Raw genomic sequence first — 23539 nt, forward strand, 5'->3', positions numbered from 1 at the left:
TGCCCGTGAGATATTAAACTCTAAAAATAAACAGTTGTGCAACATTTCGATATTTTCTTTGTATTAGTTAAATTGAAAACAGAATATTTTAATTAACTACACAAGCCTTACAGAATATGTTGCTAATAATATTTAATAATTAAAACATCCACTCCTTTTTCACTTTATTTTTTATTTTTGTAGTCATTAGGAAAATATTGTTTAGATTAAAGGACTAACAGAATGAAACATTGATAAAAGAAGTGGGATGGAATGTAACAAAACAATGGAGTGGAATGGAATAGAACAAAAACTCCATTCCATTGTATTTTTTTATGGACTATATATCACTCCATTTCACTCCATTCTTTTATATCATATTCCACCAATCCAAATATTCCCCCAAAACTAAAAACAAAGAAAAAAATCAATAACAACCTGAATAAATGATGTGCCATTTTCAGCACAAGTCTCAAACAAAGTAAATGGAGATCCACTGCAAAAATCTTACCCCCATTTGAAGTTTAGGGAGGATCAAGTAGAACCTCTAATCCCCTTGTCTGCATTGACCTCACAATTGGACCAACCAGCAAAAGAAACAGGATCATGCCATTTTCGTAAATAAGTTTAAAACAATAAGTTCGAAAGGCAGCAACTATCTTAATTTCACAATGAATTTAGACATGGCAACTATCTTAAGAAATGGCAAAATTTAGTTAAAGTACAAAACAAAGTTGACAAGAATTGTTTTGTTTCCATGTGTTAAAAGAACTTAGTTTGGTGTGAAAATAATTACAAAAAGGAAGATAAAATATCTAGAGAAAAACATGCAATAAAACGATTGGGACTCGAGTATTATGAGATGCTAAGTCCAACATCATGTAGTAAAGGGCAGTTGATAGAGTATACTTGAGTTGTTTGATTCTTCCCTCTTGACAGTTAACGTTTAAGGGAAGGAATCCCAAGTGTTTGGATGTTTATCATATGGTATCAGAGCTGATCATCAGTGTCTCAAAAAGGGCCACATACAGAGGAGCTAACTTGAAAAATGTGAAGCATTGTAGAGTGCAGCCCCGAAACGTCGCTTTCAAAGCTAGTGTCGAAGTCCAAGTGGTGAAACATCGCTCTCAAAGGTAGTGTCTAAATCCAAGTGGTGTCTAAGTCCCACATCAAGTAGTCTATGATGTTCATTGGAGAGTGTCTGGTGCATATTTGGATTTCCAGTGAGATTGGCAAAATCATGATGAGCCATTACCATTTTGGCAAAATCATGATGAGCCATTACCATTTTGGCAAAAGCTACAACTTCAACAATATCACCATGCAACTGATTTTTTCCAAAATTGCCATCCATGCAAACGTAAGGCATGATTCCTTGTCTGCAAACTCACGGGCGGCGGTGCTTAGATGCTTATCAGAAGATTTCCTTCCACCTGTTACTCTTCAAATCCTGAAATTATATAAATACAGAAGAGTTTAGATGTTGGAAGCAGATTCCATTTGGATGTTTACATCAGGAAACAAAATTATCAAACTACAATGGAGATCAAATCAACAATAAACGAGTTCGTGTAGTTCAAGGGACAAAGAAAAACAGCTGCCAGACATTGTATTTATTTGTCCAAAGAATACTCCCATAGATTACCATCTTTGCCTCTTCTCATCAACTGAGAAGAAAATGTTTAAAAGAAACTAAAGATAAAAAAGTAACAAGTAAATGACACAGAAACTGCTTCCAACTTACGAAACAAGAAGTATGCATACAATTGTGGTGGCATCAGCAATACGACTTATGTTCCGAGAAACTCCACTGATGCAATTCACTAGGAATTAAAGAGCTCACCGGCAGAGGGTGGAGAACCAGTGATCAAGCAGTACCAAGTTTACAGTCCTAAGATGATCCACCATATCAGAATGATAAAGTCCTAAGCTAGTTCTTGGCACCAAGTACAATGAAAAAACTTGTGATCATCTTTAGGCAGTGCCTGGAGATCAACTCACAAATATTTGCATTGTTTAACTTTTGACCCACCGCATGGAATGCAAGCCTTCACATAGTGATTCAGTTTTCATCATTCAATGTATACTCTGCATCACTAGAGTAACAGCCCAATATCTTGGCATGAATAACTTTGCACAAACCGAAAACCTGCCCAGCAGAAAACTGAATTTAATCATTCAAATTATGTGACAGAATGTATGTATATAAATAAAAATCTAAATCTTGAAATCTGTGGACTCATAGGAATCAATAAACTTTCCACTTCAAAGTATATGGAGACTAAAATCATGTGAGCCAACACACATATCAAGTGCAACAATTTGTAATGTATATCATCATCATATATACCCATGTATATCACAATGTACAACATAGGGAAACATTATATCTGGAGACAAAGAAGATCAAATCATTTCATAATAACACACTCTGATTTCAGGAATAACTTGATTTAGCTTGTATTTGACTTTTCTACGTATGCTTCCATATAGCAGCAGCAACATGATAGAAGTGCTACGTGCATGATTAACACAGCTGTTTTATATTGTATGCACACCCAGAATTTCAAAAATTGTTTTACACCAGTAAACGATGTAAAAATGTAGGTTGATGTATACATAAATAAAAACATCAGGCTAGTAATAGATTGCTAGCTTGCTAATCAAACAATACATGCTACCCAAAATAAATGTTAATCAGAATAAAAAAAGCGTCAAACTGTGGGTGAGGTTAATGTATATATCAAAATAAAAACATCAGGCTAGTAATAGATTGCTAGCTTGCTAATCAAACAATACATGCTACCCAAAATAAATGTTAATCAGAATAAAAAAGCGTCAAACTGTGGGTGTGCAAGGATCTAATGAATTGTACCCCAAAGACGTGAGGGTGAAGATTTTTTGGTTTGCATGGGACGGGGGGACTTCCCCAGGGGAGGGATTTCAATGGATGGAAGGGGAAAGGAGGTGAGGGAAGAGGCGGGATTTTAAAATTGTGTTTGGTTCGACAAGGGAGATGGAACTAAAGGGAATAATGTCATTCCCAATATGTATGCAGGAGCAACAAATCCAACATGAAGTAAGGAATGATCCTTATTTGAAGAAAGTGATGGCTGATTTGCAATAGAAACTTACATCCCAACCGGGTTTCCAGTTGATCAAAGGGAGGCGGTTCTATCATGGAATGATCCTTATTTGAAGAAAGTGATGGCTGATTTGCGACAGAAAACTGCATTCCAACCGGGTTTCCAGTTGATCAAAGGGAGGTTGTTCTATCATGGTAGGTTGGTGTTGTCTTAAAACTCTGAATGCATACCCTTAATGTTGAAGGAATTTCATTCATCCAGTACTAGTGGCCACTCGGGTTTTTTGCATACATATCGGAGATTAGCCGGGAATCTTTACTAGGTAGGAATGAGGAAGTCAATTCAAAAATTTGTGCAGAGTTGTGACGAGTGCCAACATCAGAAGCATTATGTGTGTTCTCCCATGGGTCTGTTGCAGCCTGCCAATTCCAGAGAGTTTGGGAGGACATCTCAATGAATTTCATAACAGGTCTTCCAAAATCAAAGGGTATGAAGCTGTTTTTGTAGTAGTGGATAGACTATCTAAATATGGACATTTTATTCCCCTAAAACATCCATATACAACAAGGAAAGTGGCTGAGATTTTTACTAAAGAGGTGGTGTCTCCATGGTGTTCCATGGTCTATTGTTAGTGACCGTGACCCCTTATTTGTTAGCTTATTCTAGAAAGAGTTATTCCGTTTGCAGGGAACGGTGTTGAATATGAGTTCTTCATATCATCCAGAGACGGATGAGCAAACGGAGGTTGTAAATCAGTGCCTAGAAACATATCTTTGTTGTTTTGCATCGGAACAACCAGAGTGGTCACAATGGACTCCTTGGTGGCTGAATTGTGGTATAATACCACATTCCATGTGTCTAGGGGTACTACACAATTTGAAACGGTGTATGGAAGAAAACAACATACTGTGGTGAGATTTCTACAGGGAGAAACTAAGGTGGAGGCAGTGGCAGCTGAGTTGGTTGACCGGGATGAGGTTTTACGTCAATTAAAGCATCACTTGACTCGGGCTCAAGGGCAGATGAAGAGGTACGCTGATAAGAAAAGAAAAGTTTATTCATTTGAGATTGGTGAATGGGTGTTTTTTAAGCTCCGGCCCCATAAGCATTAGACGGTGACTCAAGGTCAATTACGAAAAATGAACAGCGGGTGCAACAATGGTTGGTGCGTTGGAAGGGGAGAGCTGTAGAAAATAGCACTTGGGAGAACTAGTCAGTTTTAAAAAGTCAGCTCCTTTCTCTCAGCCTTGAGGACAGGGCTGTTGTTCCTGGGGAGGTGATGATAGAACAACTATTGTTGAGCCTGTTATTAATGAAAGGCCTGCTACTAATGAAAGGCCCAAAACTGCTGTTCGGAGTGTATGTTCGCAGGGGTAAGAAAGTGGGGAATAATCATGTTAATGGCGTGGCAAGGAAATCCCTGATTCCTAGGAAAGTTGTTAGTAGTGAGGGACATAGGGAGGAGAGTAGTGTTTGTTAGGGCGTGCGGGTTTATTGTTATTATTGTATTAGGAGAATATTTCTCAGGAGGAGCTCTGCTCTGGTTATACATTGTAACTGCTTTTCCTTTCCTTCCACTAATCAAAATAACTTCGTTCCATCATTCATTTGCCGTGTTTCATTCATTCTATTTCCTGTAAGTTCTATCAATTTGTGTGTTTCTTTCTATAATAAACGCACATAACTGATGAAAGAATTTTTTTTTAATATATATTTTCGGTATAACTTATTCCACCGGCGACTCATTGATTCAATCAGAGGCCCGTTGATCCAATGTCTTGATTGACTCAATGACCGGTTTATGTTTTATGTATAAGCCTACATCCTCAAAACAAAAATAGTATCCTTAATTTCAAATAAATTTTTAAAAAAAGTTACAGACTGTCATAACCTCTAGTCCAGTTATTTCATTTCTAACATAGATATTCATACACTAAATTAAACATTTATTACTGTGAGAAATGAACCAAAGTCAAAGTTGAAATATTGTGATGATTGTCACAAGTTATTGGTGACATGAATGTACCTTTCAGACAAAACTATTCAGTCTTCATGTAACAAGAATCTTTACGATACATCAAGACTTGGGATGATTTTTGGAAGCAGTCTGTAGGATGGCTTAGAACATGACTCACCATCACTATTTAGGTGCGTGAGTTCATTTTCAAGAACAGTATAAGCTTCGGAAAATGCCTGCACCATTGTTATAATTATGAGCTACACTACCATTAAAGACAAATACAAGCATAAACTCCAAGAATGACGTTTATTACCAAATTACCCTTTTAATTTCCTAGACATAAGAAAAATATTTAGCATGAGAATCCTCAAAATAACATACTCCCTCCCTCCTGTCACTGTTAGATGCAAATTTGACTATTTTGGTTCATGATCAATATAGATACCAGATACATCAGTTTTTCAATGAATCAAAAGCCAAATTTGCTTATAATAGTGACAGGAGGGAGTATGAGATAAAATAAACCAGTAATTGGTAAATATATATATATTATAACTTTTTATATTAAAGGTAAACTTTTAAGCTTTACACTTAAATCATCAGCTTGTATATGCTGATAATGAAGTAATAAAACCCCAACTTAATTACTGTCTTGCAGGTTTGAATTGATTATCACACTCCAACAAATTATCTCAATTTGCTACAATTTTCAAAAATTACTTAAACAGTTTCTTTACCAAAATAATAAACCGATACATACCACATGATCAATCAAAAGGCTATTTTATATTGCTGGAATTCATGGGTACCATGAATCAGTTATTCAAGTTTTGCAGTTCTAACTAAAGTTGGAACTACAATTGTCACTCGAGCATTTCAGATACTCAAATGGAAATTTTCATATCAGTTAACTCAAGAAAGTAATTATACCACAATCCGCTAAGCATTATCATTCTCAGTGCTAAGCACAGACATATTAGCATGATTGCCAAAGGATAATTTACACCACATGTTTCTTTGTCACTGACACTTATCCAAGGAAAATTTGTAAATAATGTCTGCATTATTACCTTAATACATTGATGGATTCTGAAGCAATTCCTTCCCACATTATTTGTTGGAAAAAGAGGATCATCTATGTGAATTGGATCAATGCTGCAATAAGGCAATTTTCAATTAGTTGGAGAAAAGTAAATTAAAAGGATGTCACACTTTACACAGATGGTTTGATTTATCTATTACCTACAACCTCTTTCTCTCTTTATATAAAGTCCACTTCCCTGCACTGATATCCGCATCTGACGGGGAACAAACACATTCCTAAAAGAAAAATAATTGTAATGATATCTAACCAAAAATCTTTGATGATTATGCAATGCCCACCCAATAGCAACAAGAAAAAAGAAATCTATTTAGCTCTCACCCAAAAAAATAAAGAAAATCCACCAGAAGACTTCCGTAATTCTGCAAGAAAATGGAAGGAAATTCATTTAGTGGCAGTAGTGTATCTGTAAGTAAAAAGGAAATGCGAAAGTAAGAACTACAACACTTTACAACCCAGCTAGGCTGTTTTTAGGCCAAATAATCAGATTAAAAAATAACAAAGTCTGGATTGACGTTCCTTTCTACTTGGTTCTTTGAATCTAAACCCTTAATTTGAACATAAAAAACAGAAAATTATAGAAAATATTATTAGTCCTGGGTGGCTATCAACAGCAATAGACTTGAACAAATAAAAAACTCAAAGTTTACCTGGTTGATCGGCCGGCCAAGATGGTGCTCATGCTGAAGAAAACGTATAATTAACAATACCTACATACAAAATAAAAATAAAAATAAACAACATTATAAGATACAGCCAGCCTCCTTAAATCCTGAAAGAATACTTCTCGAAAAACAGTGGCATACAGAAATAAAGAGCATGGTAATAAGGATGACAAACACATATAACACAGATGTCGAAAGAAATTGATGACACATTATTTTTTCACCTGCTCATTACTAGACTACCAAGTATGAAACAGTTATCCATACATTTGCAGTCCGATCGATCATATGAATAAATCATAGCCACGGATTGTTGGTAACCATGTCCTAATGAGAAAATAAAATTACTACTAGTGTACAAATTAGTTACACGTCAAGTAACAAAGAATGGCATTACGTTAGCCATGGCAATTTGTTACTCCAGCATAAAGGAGATCTGGATAATTCGTTAAGGGACGGAAATTTTATGTAATGTAAAAAATACATACCAAACAGTAAGAACTTAAGCCACCAGAGTAGGACTGGTCAAGGCTTCGATCTGCCAAAAACTGTTTTAGCACCAAAGCAAGAGGAGTAGCAGCAGGAAATTGTTCTGTCAACTCCTTAACCTACAGGCAGAAGTATCATAATTTGCATGGTTAAGCAATGAAATTGAGAAGCCGATGATACTTTCAAACTCAATATTCATCATTGTACCAAATAGGTTGGAGAACAGAAAATCAAGATGATTCTACATGCAGCCTAGAACCTAGCCAAGCTTCACTTTAGCTCAAGAGAGGAAACTCGATATTTATCATTGCACCAAATAGGTTGGCGAACAGAATATCAAAATAATCCTACGTGCAGCCTAGAACCTAGTCAAACTTCACTTTAGCTTAAGGGTGGAAATTGGTTTAGTGTCCACCCAAATAGAGAGTTATAATTACGGCCGTCAATCCTGAATAGAAGTGTGGAGCATTCGATCCCAAAAGCATACACTAGATACCAGGTTGACTTCTATACCATTAACTGGAGTTTTTTATACAAGACAAGTCATTTATATTTATAATATTACACGCATAAATGTTTTTAGAAAATCAAAATTTCAGGCATAGATGGCAAATCAATAGGATAGAGCTTAAAATTGTAAAGTATGCAAACCAGAACACATATTATGTGATAATCAATATGTCAACTGAAGTTTATGTGAACAACATGTCAACATGAGTAATTAACTATACATGTATTTAATGCTGAAAAGTTAAAGAAAAAATTGAAGGCATAATGTTTTTTTGACAAAATTGAAGGCATGGATGTTAACTAAATAAAGTTTAGGCTGCTATGTGCAAAATATAAAACAGATAAGGTAGAAAAATTATAGAAAGAACGGAATAAAAGAGGTCGTTAAATAAAACAGAGGACTTAAAGACTGCAAAAAACAGAGGGCGGTGAAGTTTAAATTACACAACACTATACACACCAAAAAAAGAACATGAGTTATGCAAATATAGAATAAAGCTCAGACATGTGACAAGAACAGTGGGAGAGATGGCCAACAACAGACCAGAACAACCAGCAGACAGTAACAGACCATCAGTGCTGTCCATGGCGGATGGTGGTCCATGGCAGAGCCAAAATCCCACCATACTGGACGCTACGAGGTGCGGTTATAGCGGATTATGGCGGAAAAACCCACAATATCGGCCAATATTTACCATTGCGGCGAGCCCAAAAACTGCCACGTATACCCGCCATAGCACTGAAATTGCGGACTGCAAACTATGTACAGAAATTGAAGTAGGCGATAAGTGATGAAGTGGAATAAGGCCTATCATATAAAGTGGGGGTTGGTAGAGGGAGAGGCTTTCAGTTCATACCCTTAGAGGAGTGAGAGATCCACAAAAATGATAAAATACACTAGGTGGGTCATGCAGAAATGGGGAAGTATTTTACTTGCCAGTGCAACTAATAACCATCTCAGAAAGACCCGTGTAGCAGGGGTATCAAGTCCACACCCCACCAAATACAGTATCAAATCTGAATATAAAGTTACGGCTCTTCCACTTAGAATTATGTGACAGCAAATTGGGTCTGAACAGTTCCAACTAACGGACTAAGACTAACTGGAATCTGCTGCTTTTAATCCAATTTCTAGTGGGGATAAAATCGCAATAAATAATGGTGTTCTGCTGGTCTAACCCAATTTCACAGGAAATGTTTACTAAAAACTATGGGAGCCTACGGCTGAATTATTGGGAAACATGTCAAGGATATACTAGTATGACAGAAACATAACATGCATTGTTCAATTAAAAATCATGTAAAGTATAGATATAGCATTGGGCTGTTCTGTTTAATATTTCTTTTCATAAATGAAGAAAAAACAGGCAGACTGCTTCACAGGTGACCAGCTCTAAGTTTCCTCTTGGAATGAAAACATAAATTTAAGAAATAAGAAAATTCAATAAAATCCAAACAAATAAAGATAAAATTTATTCAAAATTTATAACAAACAAATAAAGCCTGCTGTCTTCTTGAACTAGGAAAAAGTCAAATACTAGGCATTAGCCTAAAAGCTTCGTATGTATGTTTATGTATGTGCCTATGTCCTTTGTATAAAAAGATGGCAAGATCATTGCAACAGAAAATAAAATATATATCAACAAGAAAGACAACCCAAAAATTATATAAAATTGAAAGCCCTAGTCACGAGAAATTACCATTCCTGTAGTTTGGAGTCCTGTATGTGATGGGGACTTAAAGCTGATGTCAACACGAACTGATTTGGAATCTTTCAAAGCATAAAAATTAGTTTGAGACATTTTCAGCGAAGTCGGATCTTCCAACGGGATAGTATCTGAATGGCTGTCACTACCATGTTCACCAGTTGTACATTGTGGCTCTTCTTTTAATGAATTTAACGTAGGAGCTGATGAAGTGATAACATCCTGGGGTACTTCCACCACGAGCATAATAATAGGTATCTAATAGAAGGATACAGATATTTTTATTAGAAATGAGTGGTGTATACTACATAACTTGATAATAATAACTAACATCCAGAGAAGAGGTATTACAGCAGTATTTTCCACTGTCTTTAGAGAATCATTCTTCACCCATTCCTGATTAGCAAGATACCTAGCTGCATGCTGGCACATAAACATAGTTGTTTCAATTGTCTGACACACTGAAAATTCTCTTCTGTTGAGATTAATATTATTGTAAAAATATTTAGAAAGTAGAGATCACTTCATCATCTAATCACATGTTCACAGAGAACTGCAAAAGGTGAATAGGTTACAAAACAATAAATTACTTTTACATGTCAATCAAATCAAACCGCATTCGAACAGAATTGAAACAATCAATTAATAAGATCCATAACACATACATCCCGTAAGGTGATTAAGTGATGACGCAGAATACATCATAATGTCTCATTTTCTTAGGAAAGTCATGCCCGGGACAACTCTAACCGAAGCATATAGATCAACCAACAATTAACATCATATCAATATCTTTTATCGTCAATTATCTCACCATATGGTATTTTCTATTGTTTCGAAATTCAAATAACAATCAATTTGCTAACTTCAAAGGAGAGAGACACCAGTCTCCCATCAGTCGCCAAGCCTCAAATTATTTTGAGTAGTGCACTTCATATATGTTCATGGTATGTGTCCCAAGTCCTATAAAGAACCTACTTAGCATAGATGTGCATGCCCAATACAGGTACATTGGGAGTACAGAGTGTAAGTACTTATTATCAATATACCTGAAGACATGTTTCTTTAATACCATTACGACCTTCCAATATTCCAGCTTCTTTAATAGGTTCCTGAATATTTTATCAAAATATTAAAGAAAGTAAAGGTTAATCCAATAAGGTAATGGTCTACCAAGAAACACAAGAAACTAAACAAAAACTTTACCAGGTTCCTCACTGGAGGGAGACAAACCACAAGGTCAACATCACTTGTTGGAAGAGCCATACCAGTGGAATTGGAACCAAATATGTTTGTCCTGGATCTGGGCCATAGAACTTGTAGAGATCGGGTAACTCTCTTGACAGCCCAATTAATGTAAGGCCTCCTTGCCATGTTTTCTGCGGCAACCTTGGATTCCATCATATAAGTTACATTAGAATGTTTTGTTTTCCAGTGACAGTATTAAGAAAGACGATACCTATATATTTTCAATAATAACTCTAATAGGAAAAAATTCAAATAAGGAAACAATGCGACAAAATAAGGATAAAGATATGTACAAAATCCAAAGTCGGGATCATTCAGGAATAAGTTACAACGGAATATAGTGTTTTCCACTGGTTTGCAAAAGATTATGTGAGAACTGTGCAAGTTCAAGTGTGTGTTTGTAACATCACCCATAAACTATACTATATACCTGTTTACAAAAAGAGTCAATCTCATCATGGAGCATTCCATGCATCAAAGATAAAGATGCACTCGTTGCAGAACAGCTTCGTAACTCGGCAGGTTGCAATGGAATAGTGACATCCGGCTGTATAATTAAACACCCACAATGAACACCAATGCATATGTATCTAGTAGGGACTTAAGCAACAATCTTTCTTACATGTTCCTGGTCACGTGCTATCTGTGACATTGCAATCAGGCGGTCCTGCAGCAAGGCAGCAGGTAAAGGTTGGATCAGAGGTTGCACTGCAAGGTTTTTACTTCTCCAGGAAGGCCACACAACTTCAGCACCATCCATTCTTAAACAAGCATCCTCTAAATTACTCCCATCATGATACCAGCCTCTCATTCCCCAGTGTCTTGGGCTGGAACTACCAGATCTAACAGTTGGAAAACCCCTTTGTTTCCTGGAATCACTCACAGGGGAGGGTGGGGGAGGACGTGGTGCACGCGGTACACAAAGCACCACGGGTGATGGTGGCCGCTTTATGCGAGGCTGCTCTCGCCTGGTAGGAGGAACACAAGGGCTTTTATGATCAATACATATAGACCTTTCCCTTGAAAAGTTAGGAATAATTATTGGCCGTAGAATGGGATACGGATGTGAATCACCCGTCTTCCCTTCAGTTTCTCCAGATAAGTTACTACCCAAAGAACCAGTAGTATCATCATCCACTGCTGCATCTGTAACTGATGAAGAATGCATCACTTTCCCAGGAACTTCATTACCCGACATCACATAACCAACAGTCTGGGCCCCAGTCCCTACAGGATCAAAGGGAGAGCAAAATGTCGCAGCAGTTGGTGATGTTAAACCATTTGTACTATATGAAGATGAGAAAGCAACCATATCATCAACTGTCCTATTCATGTCAGCTTCACGCAAAGCCCATAAACTGTCATCAGAGCTGAGAGAGGGAGGCCGAGAAAAACCTTTTCCTGAATGATCAGAAGGGTTCCAGTACATTACACCACCGCCAAAATACTGATTATAATCTATACCAGAAACAGCATGAAAATCATACTCTTCCTCTGATACACAGAGGTTGTCAAATTCATCTGTGAACTCCTGCGTAGTTACTAGGTCAGGTAAATCCAATGTATCCCCGGAGTACTTCCTTTCATCATCAGGAGTTGTTGTATCAGCATGCATGCTTTGAACAGCCAACCCTTTTGAAAATTTACATTGCCGCCTAGATATGTAACTGGAGTCATAATTACAATTTGGTGATGGGGTCACACCACCACGAAAAACAGGTGGCCAGTCAAAACTCATAGGAATTGATTGAGACAGGATTTGGTTGCATCCACCTTCAATTGGTGTATTTCTTGTTTGCTGTAATGTGGGAACAAATGGTTGGCAGAAGTGATTATGCCAATTGCGCCCAACATCCAGATGCAATCTGTCTGTCGCGGGAGGGAGATGTGAGTTAAAAGATGGAAAATAGATAGAAGGTATACCAGGCCATTCATATGGACTGCATTTTGAGAAAGCAGAACTTCTACTATCAAATAGACATCTATCTCTCTCTCTTAACTTGCCAAATTCTTTTACATTAACCTCTCGAATCGGTTTGTCATGAATATTTGACTTTACATCAGCTTTGTCAGCACCTGTTGGGTTCAAAGAACAGGTATTGTCATTGCTGGAGAAACTACCATCCTCCAATGCAGGTACAGGCGGCGTTGTAGCTTCACATTCTATATTGCAAGTATTTAATTCAGAAGACGATAATTTCCTTTCATTTGGCAATGAACACTGAGAACCTGAACTATTGCAACTTTCAGCAAGATTGTCAACAGTCCCTTCTTCAACGTTCCCAGTAGAGGTGTTCTCCTTAGTAAGTCTATTAAGAGAACAACAAAGGCTTGAATTTGAAGCAAGAGTGTCATTACCTATTGAAGCGTCATGTTTGACATTCTGAATGGTAGGACTATCAAAAGACCTATCGCATATTGCCACCTCACCTTCAGAAATAATAGTGGTGGAGGCAGCATGCATAATTGGCTTGAGAGACTCTCCAACTGCACTGTCAATAAGGGCGCTTTTATTTTTATTTCTCTCTTTCCTATTTCTTCTTGGAGTAGTTCGAGGTTTGCCAATATTTGATTCCAGAGTATTATCCTGATGACAAGTGGCTTATTATAAACCAATTAAATCTTTAGCAAGAAATATGATTCAGATTTTTAAAAAATGACTTACTACAATTTTTACAGTTGATGATGGGCTCCCCTTAGAAGTATCCTTTCCCAGAGGAAGTTCCCCAGATTTCGTTAAACCAGTCTTCTTTGTATTGTCCATTATACAATCAATGTCCTGTAATAACATATGGAATAAACCAGAATTGTACATTCTACCATTTATGCAATTAAATTATTCCAGCCGTCTGTTAAATGAAAGACTATTTAATACCTTATGAAGATTTTCGCATGAAACACCACTCACAGATGTTTTTGGGGCAGGATTTTGCTTTTTATTGCGGGTCCGTCCCTTCTTTTTACGGTTAGAAAGACCAACCTTTTCCTTAGGTTTACCCGATGGAGATTTGCCATGTTCCTCCTCTAGTAGCTCACGTTTTGTGCATTCAAGTGAAATAACCATCAGAAAACCTCTCAATTTTCTTAATATACAATCAGATATTGTAGAGACAGAACCCAACGAACTAAAGAAACGAGCACCTATATCATATTCACTATTAATACTTGATGTTAGCATTATGTTAATGTCTTGTAGCACAGATAAGGAATCAAAGGCTCTGGCTAAAGCTGCGGGCTTTTTACAACTGCTGACTGGTGTAATAATTCTGCCGAATTCTGTATCATCGCAAAATGTCCGGATGGTCCTTTGAGAAGATGCAGTACAATTATAGCCAAGTAGTTTATCAACTCCCATCCCACTACTGTATAGCCAAACTTCATCTTTGGAGGCACTGCTTGCCACTTTCAAAACCTCATACGTCTGAAAACTTATGGATCAAAAGTCAGTCTATTACTTAGAGCCGACTTCAAATATATAATAGTCTGACAATTTATTGAACCAATTTTTTCCCCTTGTATTGTGAACTCACAAAATTTGTACAGCCAAGTTTTACCCAATGTGCAGCTGATTTGAAACGTCAAATACAACACTTAGGGAATAGTTTATCGATCTTGGAAAATCTGTAATCATTTCGTTTTTGATAAAACTAGAAAATGGGAGTTTCTGAGCCTTCCATAACATTGTATTCTCTCTCCTGAATATCCTCTTTATTACAAACATGTATGCAAAATTATAATATTTCTATATTTTTCTGATTACTCTCCAATAAATGCAATTTTTTACTATTCTTGATAATATAAATATTTTTCTGATTACTCTTTATTACATCGTTATATATTTTTCTGATTACTCTTTATTACAAACATGTACAGTCGTTATATAATATTTCTATATTTTTCTGATTAGTCTTGTAAAATTGAAAGGGATAGTTCACTTTGGGACAATTTTTGTTTATAAATAATCACTCATTGTAGGACAGAGGGAGTATAAAATTCTACAAGACAAACCTAAGTCTTTAATAAGAAATAGTATATTATTTTTGAATCTGTGCACAATACCATCCATTAACCCTATGATCCATCTTTAATCATATTAAGCTATCAGCCTAATCAAGGTACCACAATATGTAGCCATTGTTTGAAACGTGTCCTATTTAAAAAATGAAGGTATACATAATCATTGACTAGCACTTTTTCACCCTCATTCCCCCACCCCAAAAATTCTACATCAATTTAGCAAAAAATGACAATCCAGTTAAATTTAAAATCTATTTCATAATAGACATTAATGCTGCCAACAAAACATGATCAGTTACATTACACTAATGTCCGCGCATCATTTAAGCTAAGACAAAGGGAAAGGAAAGATATTAGCTTTCTCAGAACCATGTGTTCAAATAACAAAATTTACTGCAGAATATGTCAGTTTTATATTGAATTCCTATCATTAACAACGCAAAAAACCCCATTTAAAAGCACTAAGAATCTAATAAAATCATAATTACTTTCTGATATAATCTTCAAAAAATGCATAACCGCGTACTACACTTTAATGATGCTTCACTATTTGTTTAATTCATACTTAAAGTGCACAGATAATAAATTTAGACTCCCTCACACACACGTATGCCAGGTAGCAAAATTTTGACAATGTACAGTATATAGTAAACCCACTAAAGTTAATACTTATAAGCAAGTTATAACATGTCCAAAATATCTATGCAACAACATAATGATAGTATCATATTAAGCTATTCAACTGGACATCACTATAAATCATCCATCAACATCCAAAATCAATTTTCCCTTACTATCCCACCAATGCCACTCTGAAATTAACATCTTTTATTGATTTCATTTGGATTTAATTCACCTACACTGTCGATGTAATGGTTTCTTACACTGTCAATCACTATAACTGGTACATTATCAAAAACGTTGGACTTTAATCTACTGAAAGTGTCAAAAAAAAACTAGCATCAAAAAATGTCTATCTATCTTATATCTTATATAACTAACAAATCAAAAGTTTGTAAGAATTCCGAAAAATTTAAAGCATACCAAAGTTTTAGCAGATTTCATAATGATAGTATTGAACACCTTCTTCCTTGTCACAGAATCCAAATTCCCCCACCAATCCACACAACCTTTTTTCCTCCAATACACATTAGCAGCAACACCGGCCACATTCAACTTCTCCTTCAATTTCACACCTCTCTTCTTCCCGCCACAACTATTCAACCAAGCCAACCTCATACAAACCTCAATCCTATTCGCAATAAAAGCCTCAATCCCATAGTATCCCTTTGATTTCAACCAATTCAACTCCATCCAATCCTCCCCAAGCTCAGCTTCCTCTCCTCTAAGAAACCCTCCCCCGGAGATCCTATCCATAGCCTCGACAAATCTGTCCACATCCTCCACAAGCTCTTCAGAAAACGTCACCGCGTCGAGATTTCTTACCGAGCAAGAGCATCCCGCGACATCATCCTCCCCTTCGCGGGACTCGAAAAGTCGAACCGAATCGAAGATCAATTTCCCGGCGGTGTCCGAATCAGCGATTCGAGCGAGGAGGCCGTGCGATTTCTTGAAGCAGAGAGTCGGGAGAAAAGGCGGATCGCGGGAGGGGAGATCGGGGAGGAGGATGAAGCAACCGTGGGTGTTGTTGGAATGGAGTTTGGAGAGCATTTGGAGTAGGATCTGGACGAAACTGGAATGGAGAATGGTGAGATGAGAGAGACGTTGGTGGATTGAGAGAGAGGAGAACCATTTGAGAATGGAGGATCTAGGGCTAGGGTTAGGGTTAGGGTTAGGGTTTGGGGATTGGGAATGGTAGAGTGAGATGTGGGAAGTGAGTGAGTCGATGAGATGACGGTGAGCCATGGGAGAGAGGGTTGGGATTTGGTTCGGAGTTTGGTTTGGGAATGTTGATTTTATTTTTCTTGGGTTTCAGGAGGGAACGAGGAGTATCATTTTGTTGTCGAGGGAGGAAAATGATGTGAGGAATCTACGCATTTGGTGGCTGCCACGGGGGATTCAGAGTCTGAGTATTATTTTGTCGTGTTTTGTTGGGGAAGAGAGGGAATGGAAAAAGGACGCATGCGCCATTTTTGGTAAACTAGTAGAAGTAAATAAATTATTACATGTAAATTAATTTTGGGAAATACGGTTTCTTATTCAAAAATATCCATTTTAGTGACACTTTTTCCACACTCATGCATTTGATTTTTATGTAGATGTTAAACTAAAATCAAAGATTTTTTTTAAAATAATTATTATTTTTAATTAAATATTAAAATAATTATATTTAAAATTATTTATCAAATTAACTATTTTTTAAATAAAAAAAGTATACGCACATACGTCATTGCATGTGGCACATGCATAAGACATCGCTGTCTATGGCACATGCATGCAAAAGATTAATATTGCATGCATGCGTCACTCCTCCTGACGTCATTGTTTATTATTTTTTATCTATATTGCATGCATGCGTTATTCCTCTTGACACATATTCAATAGTTTTTTTTTCATGCACGCATCACTCCTCCTGATTTCTTTCCTTACGGTGTTTTTTTTAAATAATTAAAAGAAAAAATATGTTTCAGTGATAGTGATTAAGGTTAAGGTTGGCGTCGTGTAACTTTTTTTTTTTTTTTAAATTGTTAATTTTATAAATAATTTAAAAATATGATTATTTTAATATTTAATTTAAAAATAGTGATTATTTATAATTTAAAAAATTAAAATCAAATGTTTTAGATTTAATGTAACATTTAACTCTGTTAAAAATTAGAATACGCAATTAAAAGTTGAGATTGTATAATCTAATTTCAACGATCACAAATGTATAGATGTATTGAATGTGTGTATTTGTTAAAATTTGTTTACATGAAATAGTGGATCTCTTTTATTATGTGAAAGATAGTATGGTCTCGTTGCTAGTGACTTTCAAATGTTTACAATGATTAAAATGTTTACAGGGTCGTCCATTTTATGGTCTACTTTGTTTTTATGCGAATTTGAGTTTTTATTATTAGATAAAGTATCATTGATTTATTTTTTTAAATAACCATATTTTTTAATTTAAATATTAAAATAATATATTTTTTAAATTAATTACCGAAACAATCACCTTTCATTATTTATGCGTCAATTGAACTGACGTATCTAATTGTCGATCAAAGGAGACGCCTTATCCACTGGCGCATGCATGTGAAGGTGCATACATGTGAAGGCGTCACATGCATTGGCGCATGCATGTAGCCATGTGAGTGTGTGTCACATGCATTGACGCATGCATGTAGCCATGTGTGTGTGCGTCTAATGTAATGGCGCATGCATGTGTGCTGATCTATAAATACACAGTGTTTCTCCCATAATTTTTCACACAACTTTTTACCCTCCTTCCATTTTCCTTCAATCTCCTTCAATTTTCTTTTCTTTAAAATGTCTGAATATTCATATATCCACAAGAGAAACGTTGATTTAATCTTTTCAGCAGTACAACATTCAATAAAGATTTGACTTTGGAATATAGAAACGTTTGAACGTCTTAATAGGACCTTGAACCGTTTGTTAGATGGAGAAATTGTAGAGGGTGAAAAGATTAGAAGAATTTAATGGCTTGAGTTCACGTTCAACCAAAATGGAGAAGTTCGTGTATGGGTGGATATTAAAACTGACAGAGACGTTCACAGGATGATGTATACTATGTTCAAAATTGTTTTGATGGTTGTAATCACATAGTTATGTTGTTTATGTGTTGTATTTGTTAGTGATGGTATTTTATTTATTGTAGTTTGTTGTGTTGTTATTTATGTGTTGCTTATGTGTTGTATGTGTTGTATTTATTTGTGATGGTATTTCCTCACAAAGTTATCATATAAAATGAATGTTGTTTTTAATATAAAGCAAATGAGTTACAATTAAAATTATTTTGTTGTGCTTGTTCCAACACTGGGATAATTAGTATGATTATGATCGGGCTAGCGACATGAACTACATAATCTAACCATTTTGTTCGCCGTGTCCATTTCGGTTCGAATACAGGTGCTGTTTGGGGCCCTTTTTCTTTCTTCGCATTATTTCATTGTGCCAGAGAATGTCCCCTTGATATGTAGGTCATTAATCCTCTTTTGCTACCACTGAAAAGCTAATTTTGTAAACATTGGAAAGACTTATGACTTTGTAAACGTCGGATAGTAAGTAAGATGGATCTCGTTGAAACTTTGAATATGCCGCTATGACATGGGAGCAGGGCATACGAAAGGCTTAAAACTTCCTACAGTCGCACCAACCTCTATCTAGTTTCACACGATAGTGTACCCTCAGCGTATCTTCATTATGATCTATGGACTCAACAACAGTGTACCAACCTTTGGTACGGTCAAACACCGTGACCACATGTGTGTTAGCTTTAGCAGCTTCCTCTTTAATGAATTTCATTGAAGCATCACTGAACAACTGCCCAGATTGTAACACGAAACTCCATTTGGAACGTCTGGTCTCAAACAGCGCCCCTAGCCTGTAATAGGTTGCTTGGACTAAAGCGGTTATAGGTAAGTTTCATATGCCTTTGAAGACGGAGTTCATTGGTTCCACGAGATTTGTTGCCATGTGTCCCCAACATTGACCATTGTCGTATGCCCTAGTCTATTTCTCCAATGGAATATTGTCGATCCACCTTACTGCATATGCATTTAACAATCTGATGTCTTTGCGGTAGTGTTTGAAAGAAGGTTTTGTTAATGCATACCTTGCGTTGACAATCTTCTTCCGCAATGTTTTATCTTTGATCGCCCGCATGAAATTTTGAGCGATATGTCTAATGCAGTAGACATGCATCGACGGAGGATCCTGCCAGCCATTATCAATGTTTTTGTAGGCACTCACTATTGAAGGGTCTCGATCTGAGATCAAGCATAAGTTAGGTTGATGAGTAACGTGCAATCATTGATTTTTTAGGAAAAAACTCCATCCCCTAACAGTCTCTCATTCAACTAGGGCAAATGCGATTGGAAAAATGTTATTGTTGTCATCTTGTGCCACTACCATCAGTAATATTCTTTTATATTTCCTGTACAACCATGTACCATCAATTTTTATAATAGGTTTGCAGAAAGCAAAACCTTTGATGCATGGTTGATACACCCCAAAAGAGCCAATGGAATATTCCATTACCAATAGCATAAGTCCCGTCTAGGGTATACGCCGATAACGTTTCCAAATTGACAATAGTCCCTCGAGAATAATGTTTATGAGCCACCAAGTATTTTGGAAGTTGTTTGTATGACTCCTCCCAATTGTCAAACATTTTTTCAACTGCCTTAGTCCTAGTTATCTAAGTCTTCATGTATGATGGAGTATAGTTGTATTGTGTTGCAATATGCGAGATTATTGTACTCACCTTTAACGACGGATTATCGCTAATGACAGACAAAATTTCATCGCATATTAACTGAGAACTGAGTTTGTGATGGTCTTGTATTGGGTTTATGATTAAGCATGTGTGAATTGGACCCATAAAACCAATCTCCTAAGAATCACTCCTCTTCCGGTAACATGCTGACAACCGGAACAAATAGAGCTCGTTTCGACAATAAATCTTATACCGCGTTGCATTAGTTTGATTAACCCTATAATCAGTTGATAGTTCCATGTGATACTTTTTAATGGCTCTGACATATTCTTCTTTTGTGCGAAATTTGTCTCCTTTTTTCAATGATCATCGAATTTGCACATAAAGATTGTAAAATATATCTAAAGAAGGTTCATCTGCAACCAAATTCAAGCTTGTCATGTGTTGAGGTAGACAATATACATGACTAGTTGGTAATGACTCTTCTTCTTTTCCATCATTCACCATTGAATCAACCAATAACTCAGCTTCTTCTTCTTCCTCGTCAACAACATCGACTTCAACTTGATCGTCGTCATCAGTTTCACAAAACACTTGTGATGGATCAACGAACTGAGACACTTGATTTTGTTGTGTTAATATATATAACTTTATATCATTGTACCCAGATTGTTCATAATTGAGAAACATATGGTGAATATCATCATCATCTCGAATCTTCAACTAATAAAACTTTACTTGGTTGTTTGTAAAGAACACCGAATTTTTGTAGATGATTTGTCCCACCTGACTACACTGCAATTTCTTTTCTATTTATTGTGAAAATTTTAACCATCTATTTATTGTAGCGAGTTACTTCTGTGTTACGAAAACCAAAACCGAATAAATGACACTTAAATATTTCACCATCGGTATGGACACTGATCATGTAATGTGGTGATGAAGACATTTTTTTAAAATGTAAGTTTACTTCTCTACAAAGATACTTATGCCCTAACAAGACAAGGCATGCTCCATTATCATTGGGGCGTGATCACATGCATAAAGTAACTCATGCGCCCTTTTCAATGGCGCCTATTCACATGCATGCTTAAGCATAAGGCGTGCACCCTTACCACTGGTGCATCCTCACATGCATGCAAAATTAAAAGACATGTGTCCTTACCAATGGCGCTTACACTTATACATCACATGCTACAACTTACCAACCTATCTCAACTATAAATACTGGAACACTCAACATATCTCTACAACACTCAACATCTCTGCAGCACTCAACCTCTCTGTCACACTCAACATTTCTGTAACACTCAACCTCTCTGCAACATTCAACTTCTCTATCACACTCAACTTCTCTACATCACCCAACCTCTCTACAACACTCAACCTCTCTACAACAATATGTCTCTATTGACTATGGGTGATGAACATTAAGGGATAATTGATAATATTATAATATTTGTATGTTATTACTTAATCTATATTGTTTATTACTTATTCTTATTTCGTAATAAAATATCTTTATTGTTTATTACTTCTTCTTACTTATTTCTTATTTATTTCTTACTTATATTTTATTAGGACCCAAAGAGATTTCGATGTCGTGTACATGAATATGTACCACACGATCCTTTGATAGAACCATATATTCGAGGATGCGGTCTTGGTAATCTAGTCAACATAATCTCATACTCAGTTGACTACAAATTTATTCTTGCTTTGTTAGAGAGATGGAGACCCGAGATCCACACATTTCACCTTTCTTTCAGTGAGTGTACCGTCACACTTGAGGATGTCTACATGTTGTTAGGTCTATGTATTAATGGTAAGGCCATAAATGATAGAGTTAACCAAGATAACTCTATATGCGATGAATTATTGGGTGCCCCTTTGTGTGAAGACATAACTACGGGAGAGACTTCTGGTCAACCTATGGGTCTAGGTATTAATTTAAAATATATTAAATAATATTATTCAAATATAACATTAAATGAAGAATCTACTGGATATAAAAAGATAATTAAAGCTCGGTGTTATATTATGATTATATTTGGTAATTTTTTATTTTCTGAAAGTACTAGTAATACAATAAATATTATGTATTTGTCGTTGTTACGAAACATAAATAAGGTAAACACATATAGTTAGGGTTCAACTGTTTTGTCCAATCTATATAGTTCGTTGTGTAAAAATGCCAAAAAAATACTTGTACGTTTTATTCTTGCGCCTATTTGCTACAAGTATGAGGTTAGTCAAGATTGTCGTCACTCACCCCGGTCAACGAGAAGTCATTCACATTCCCTTATGCAACAAAGTAAGTTTAAAATTTTACCTTCTAATTTATTAGACTTTATACTACAACTAACCGTAACTAATATATTTTTAATCTTTTCGATCTAGGTGGTCAGTTAAAGGGGTGAACTACAACAGGTGTCTCAAACACGTTGTAGTAGTTTATCACAATCTTTTAGACCACATTGGACCAGACAATGTAATACTACTACACAATTCTACATTTGATTTTAAAAAAACATCCAACTACATATCCTCTAATCATGTCATATTCTTGTACAATTTATCTGGAGGTTGTATCTGGGTCTTAATCATCAGGCTAACACACTTGGATGTGGAACAGATGAGCATTTCAATCGAGTGGGTCATTGATTTTCTTGTCAATTTTATGTATTTTAACTTTATATTATAATATTATTTTTTATTTAAATATTTAATTTAATTAATTATAAATATAAAATATAAAATTAAAAAAAAAACATGCATAGTGCATGCGCCACATGCATTGGCGCATACACTGATGTAGTGTATGAATGCGCCAATGCATGTGGCTTCAAGGCATGCATGCGCCCATCCCTATGGCACCTATGCTCATTTGCAATGCATGCATGCGCCAATGGGTAGGGCGCCTCCTTTGATTGGCAATTAGATGCACCAGTTCAACTGACGCATAAGTAATGAAAGGTGGTTATTTCGGTAATTAATTTAAAAATTAGGTTATTTTAGTATTTAAATTGAAAAAAGTGGTTATTTTATAAAAAAAATCCATCATTGTTGACGGTAAGCTATAGTTAAACAATCAAGCGTAATAAAAAGTATATCAGATATGCTCTAAAGAACCAAATTCTATCAAATTAAATCATATCAATTTTATCGTCATTCAAATTAAGCATTAGAATACAAACAAAATTAATAGGAAGGGAATAACAATAATGAAATTAAAGATATAATATAAAAATCTTAAGTTTTGACAAATTAATGAAAAGCTTCAAACAAATTCTGTGTTCTTAATTTTGTAATTCGGCGTCCCTTTCTGATTACTAAAGTGTGAATAAATATAATAAGGGTTTGGGATTTAAGAGCACCAAACCAAAAACATAAAATGGTCCAACATAAAACATAAAATAAACTTTGTAAGAAA

At 35.8% G+C, this 23539-nt stretch overlaps 1 protein-coding gene across 4 annotated transcripts; it reads right to left on the reverse strand.

Moving 5' to 3' along the window:
* Nucleotides 1–713: 713 nt before the first annotated feature.
* Nucleotides 714–16811, reverse strand: LOC127105007 (uncharacterized). 4 transcript variants are annotated; one of them, XM_051042159.1, is made up of 17 exons: nt 15807–16810; nt 13621–14166; nt 13411–13524; nt 11368–13332; nt 11176–11292; nt 10704–10886; nt 10547–10609; nt 9849–9920; nt 9492–9755; nt 7281–7400; nt 6778–6837; nt 6449–6489; nt 6268–6345; nt 6096–6180; nt 5092–5258; nt 1744–2128; nt 714–1429 (listed from the first exon to the last, which is right to left on the reverse strand). In XM_051042159.1, exons 1-15 carry the CDS (start codon nt 16626–16628, stop codon nt 5133–5135), a joined length of 4656 nt encoding a protein of 1551 aa, XP_050898116.1. In that variant the 5' UTR covers nt 16629–16810; the 3' UTR covers nt 714–1429; nt 1744–2128; nt 5092–5132. The 4 variants fall into 4 exon arrangements, with proteins under 4 accessions (XP_050898116.1, XP_050898115.1, XP_050898118.1 ...); XM_051042158.1 differs by having other exon boundaries at nt 1724–2128; XM_051042161.1 differs by having other exon boundaries at nt 1724–2128; nt 13621–14173; nt 15807–15979.
* Nucleotides 16812–23539: the final 6728 nt, after the last annotated feature.

Source organism: Lathyrus oleraceus, chromosome 7 (assembly GCF_024323335.1).
Source record: "Lathyrus oleraceus cultivar Zhongwan6 chromosome 7, CAAS_Psat_ZW6_1.0, whole genome shotgun sequence".
NCBI lineage: Eukaryota > Viridiplantae > Streptophyta > Magnoliopsida > Fabales > Fabaceae > Lathyrus > Lathyrus oleraceus.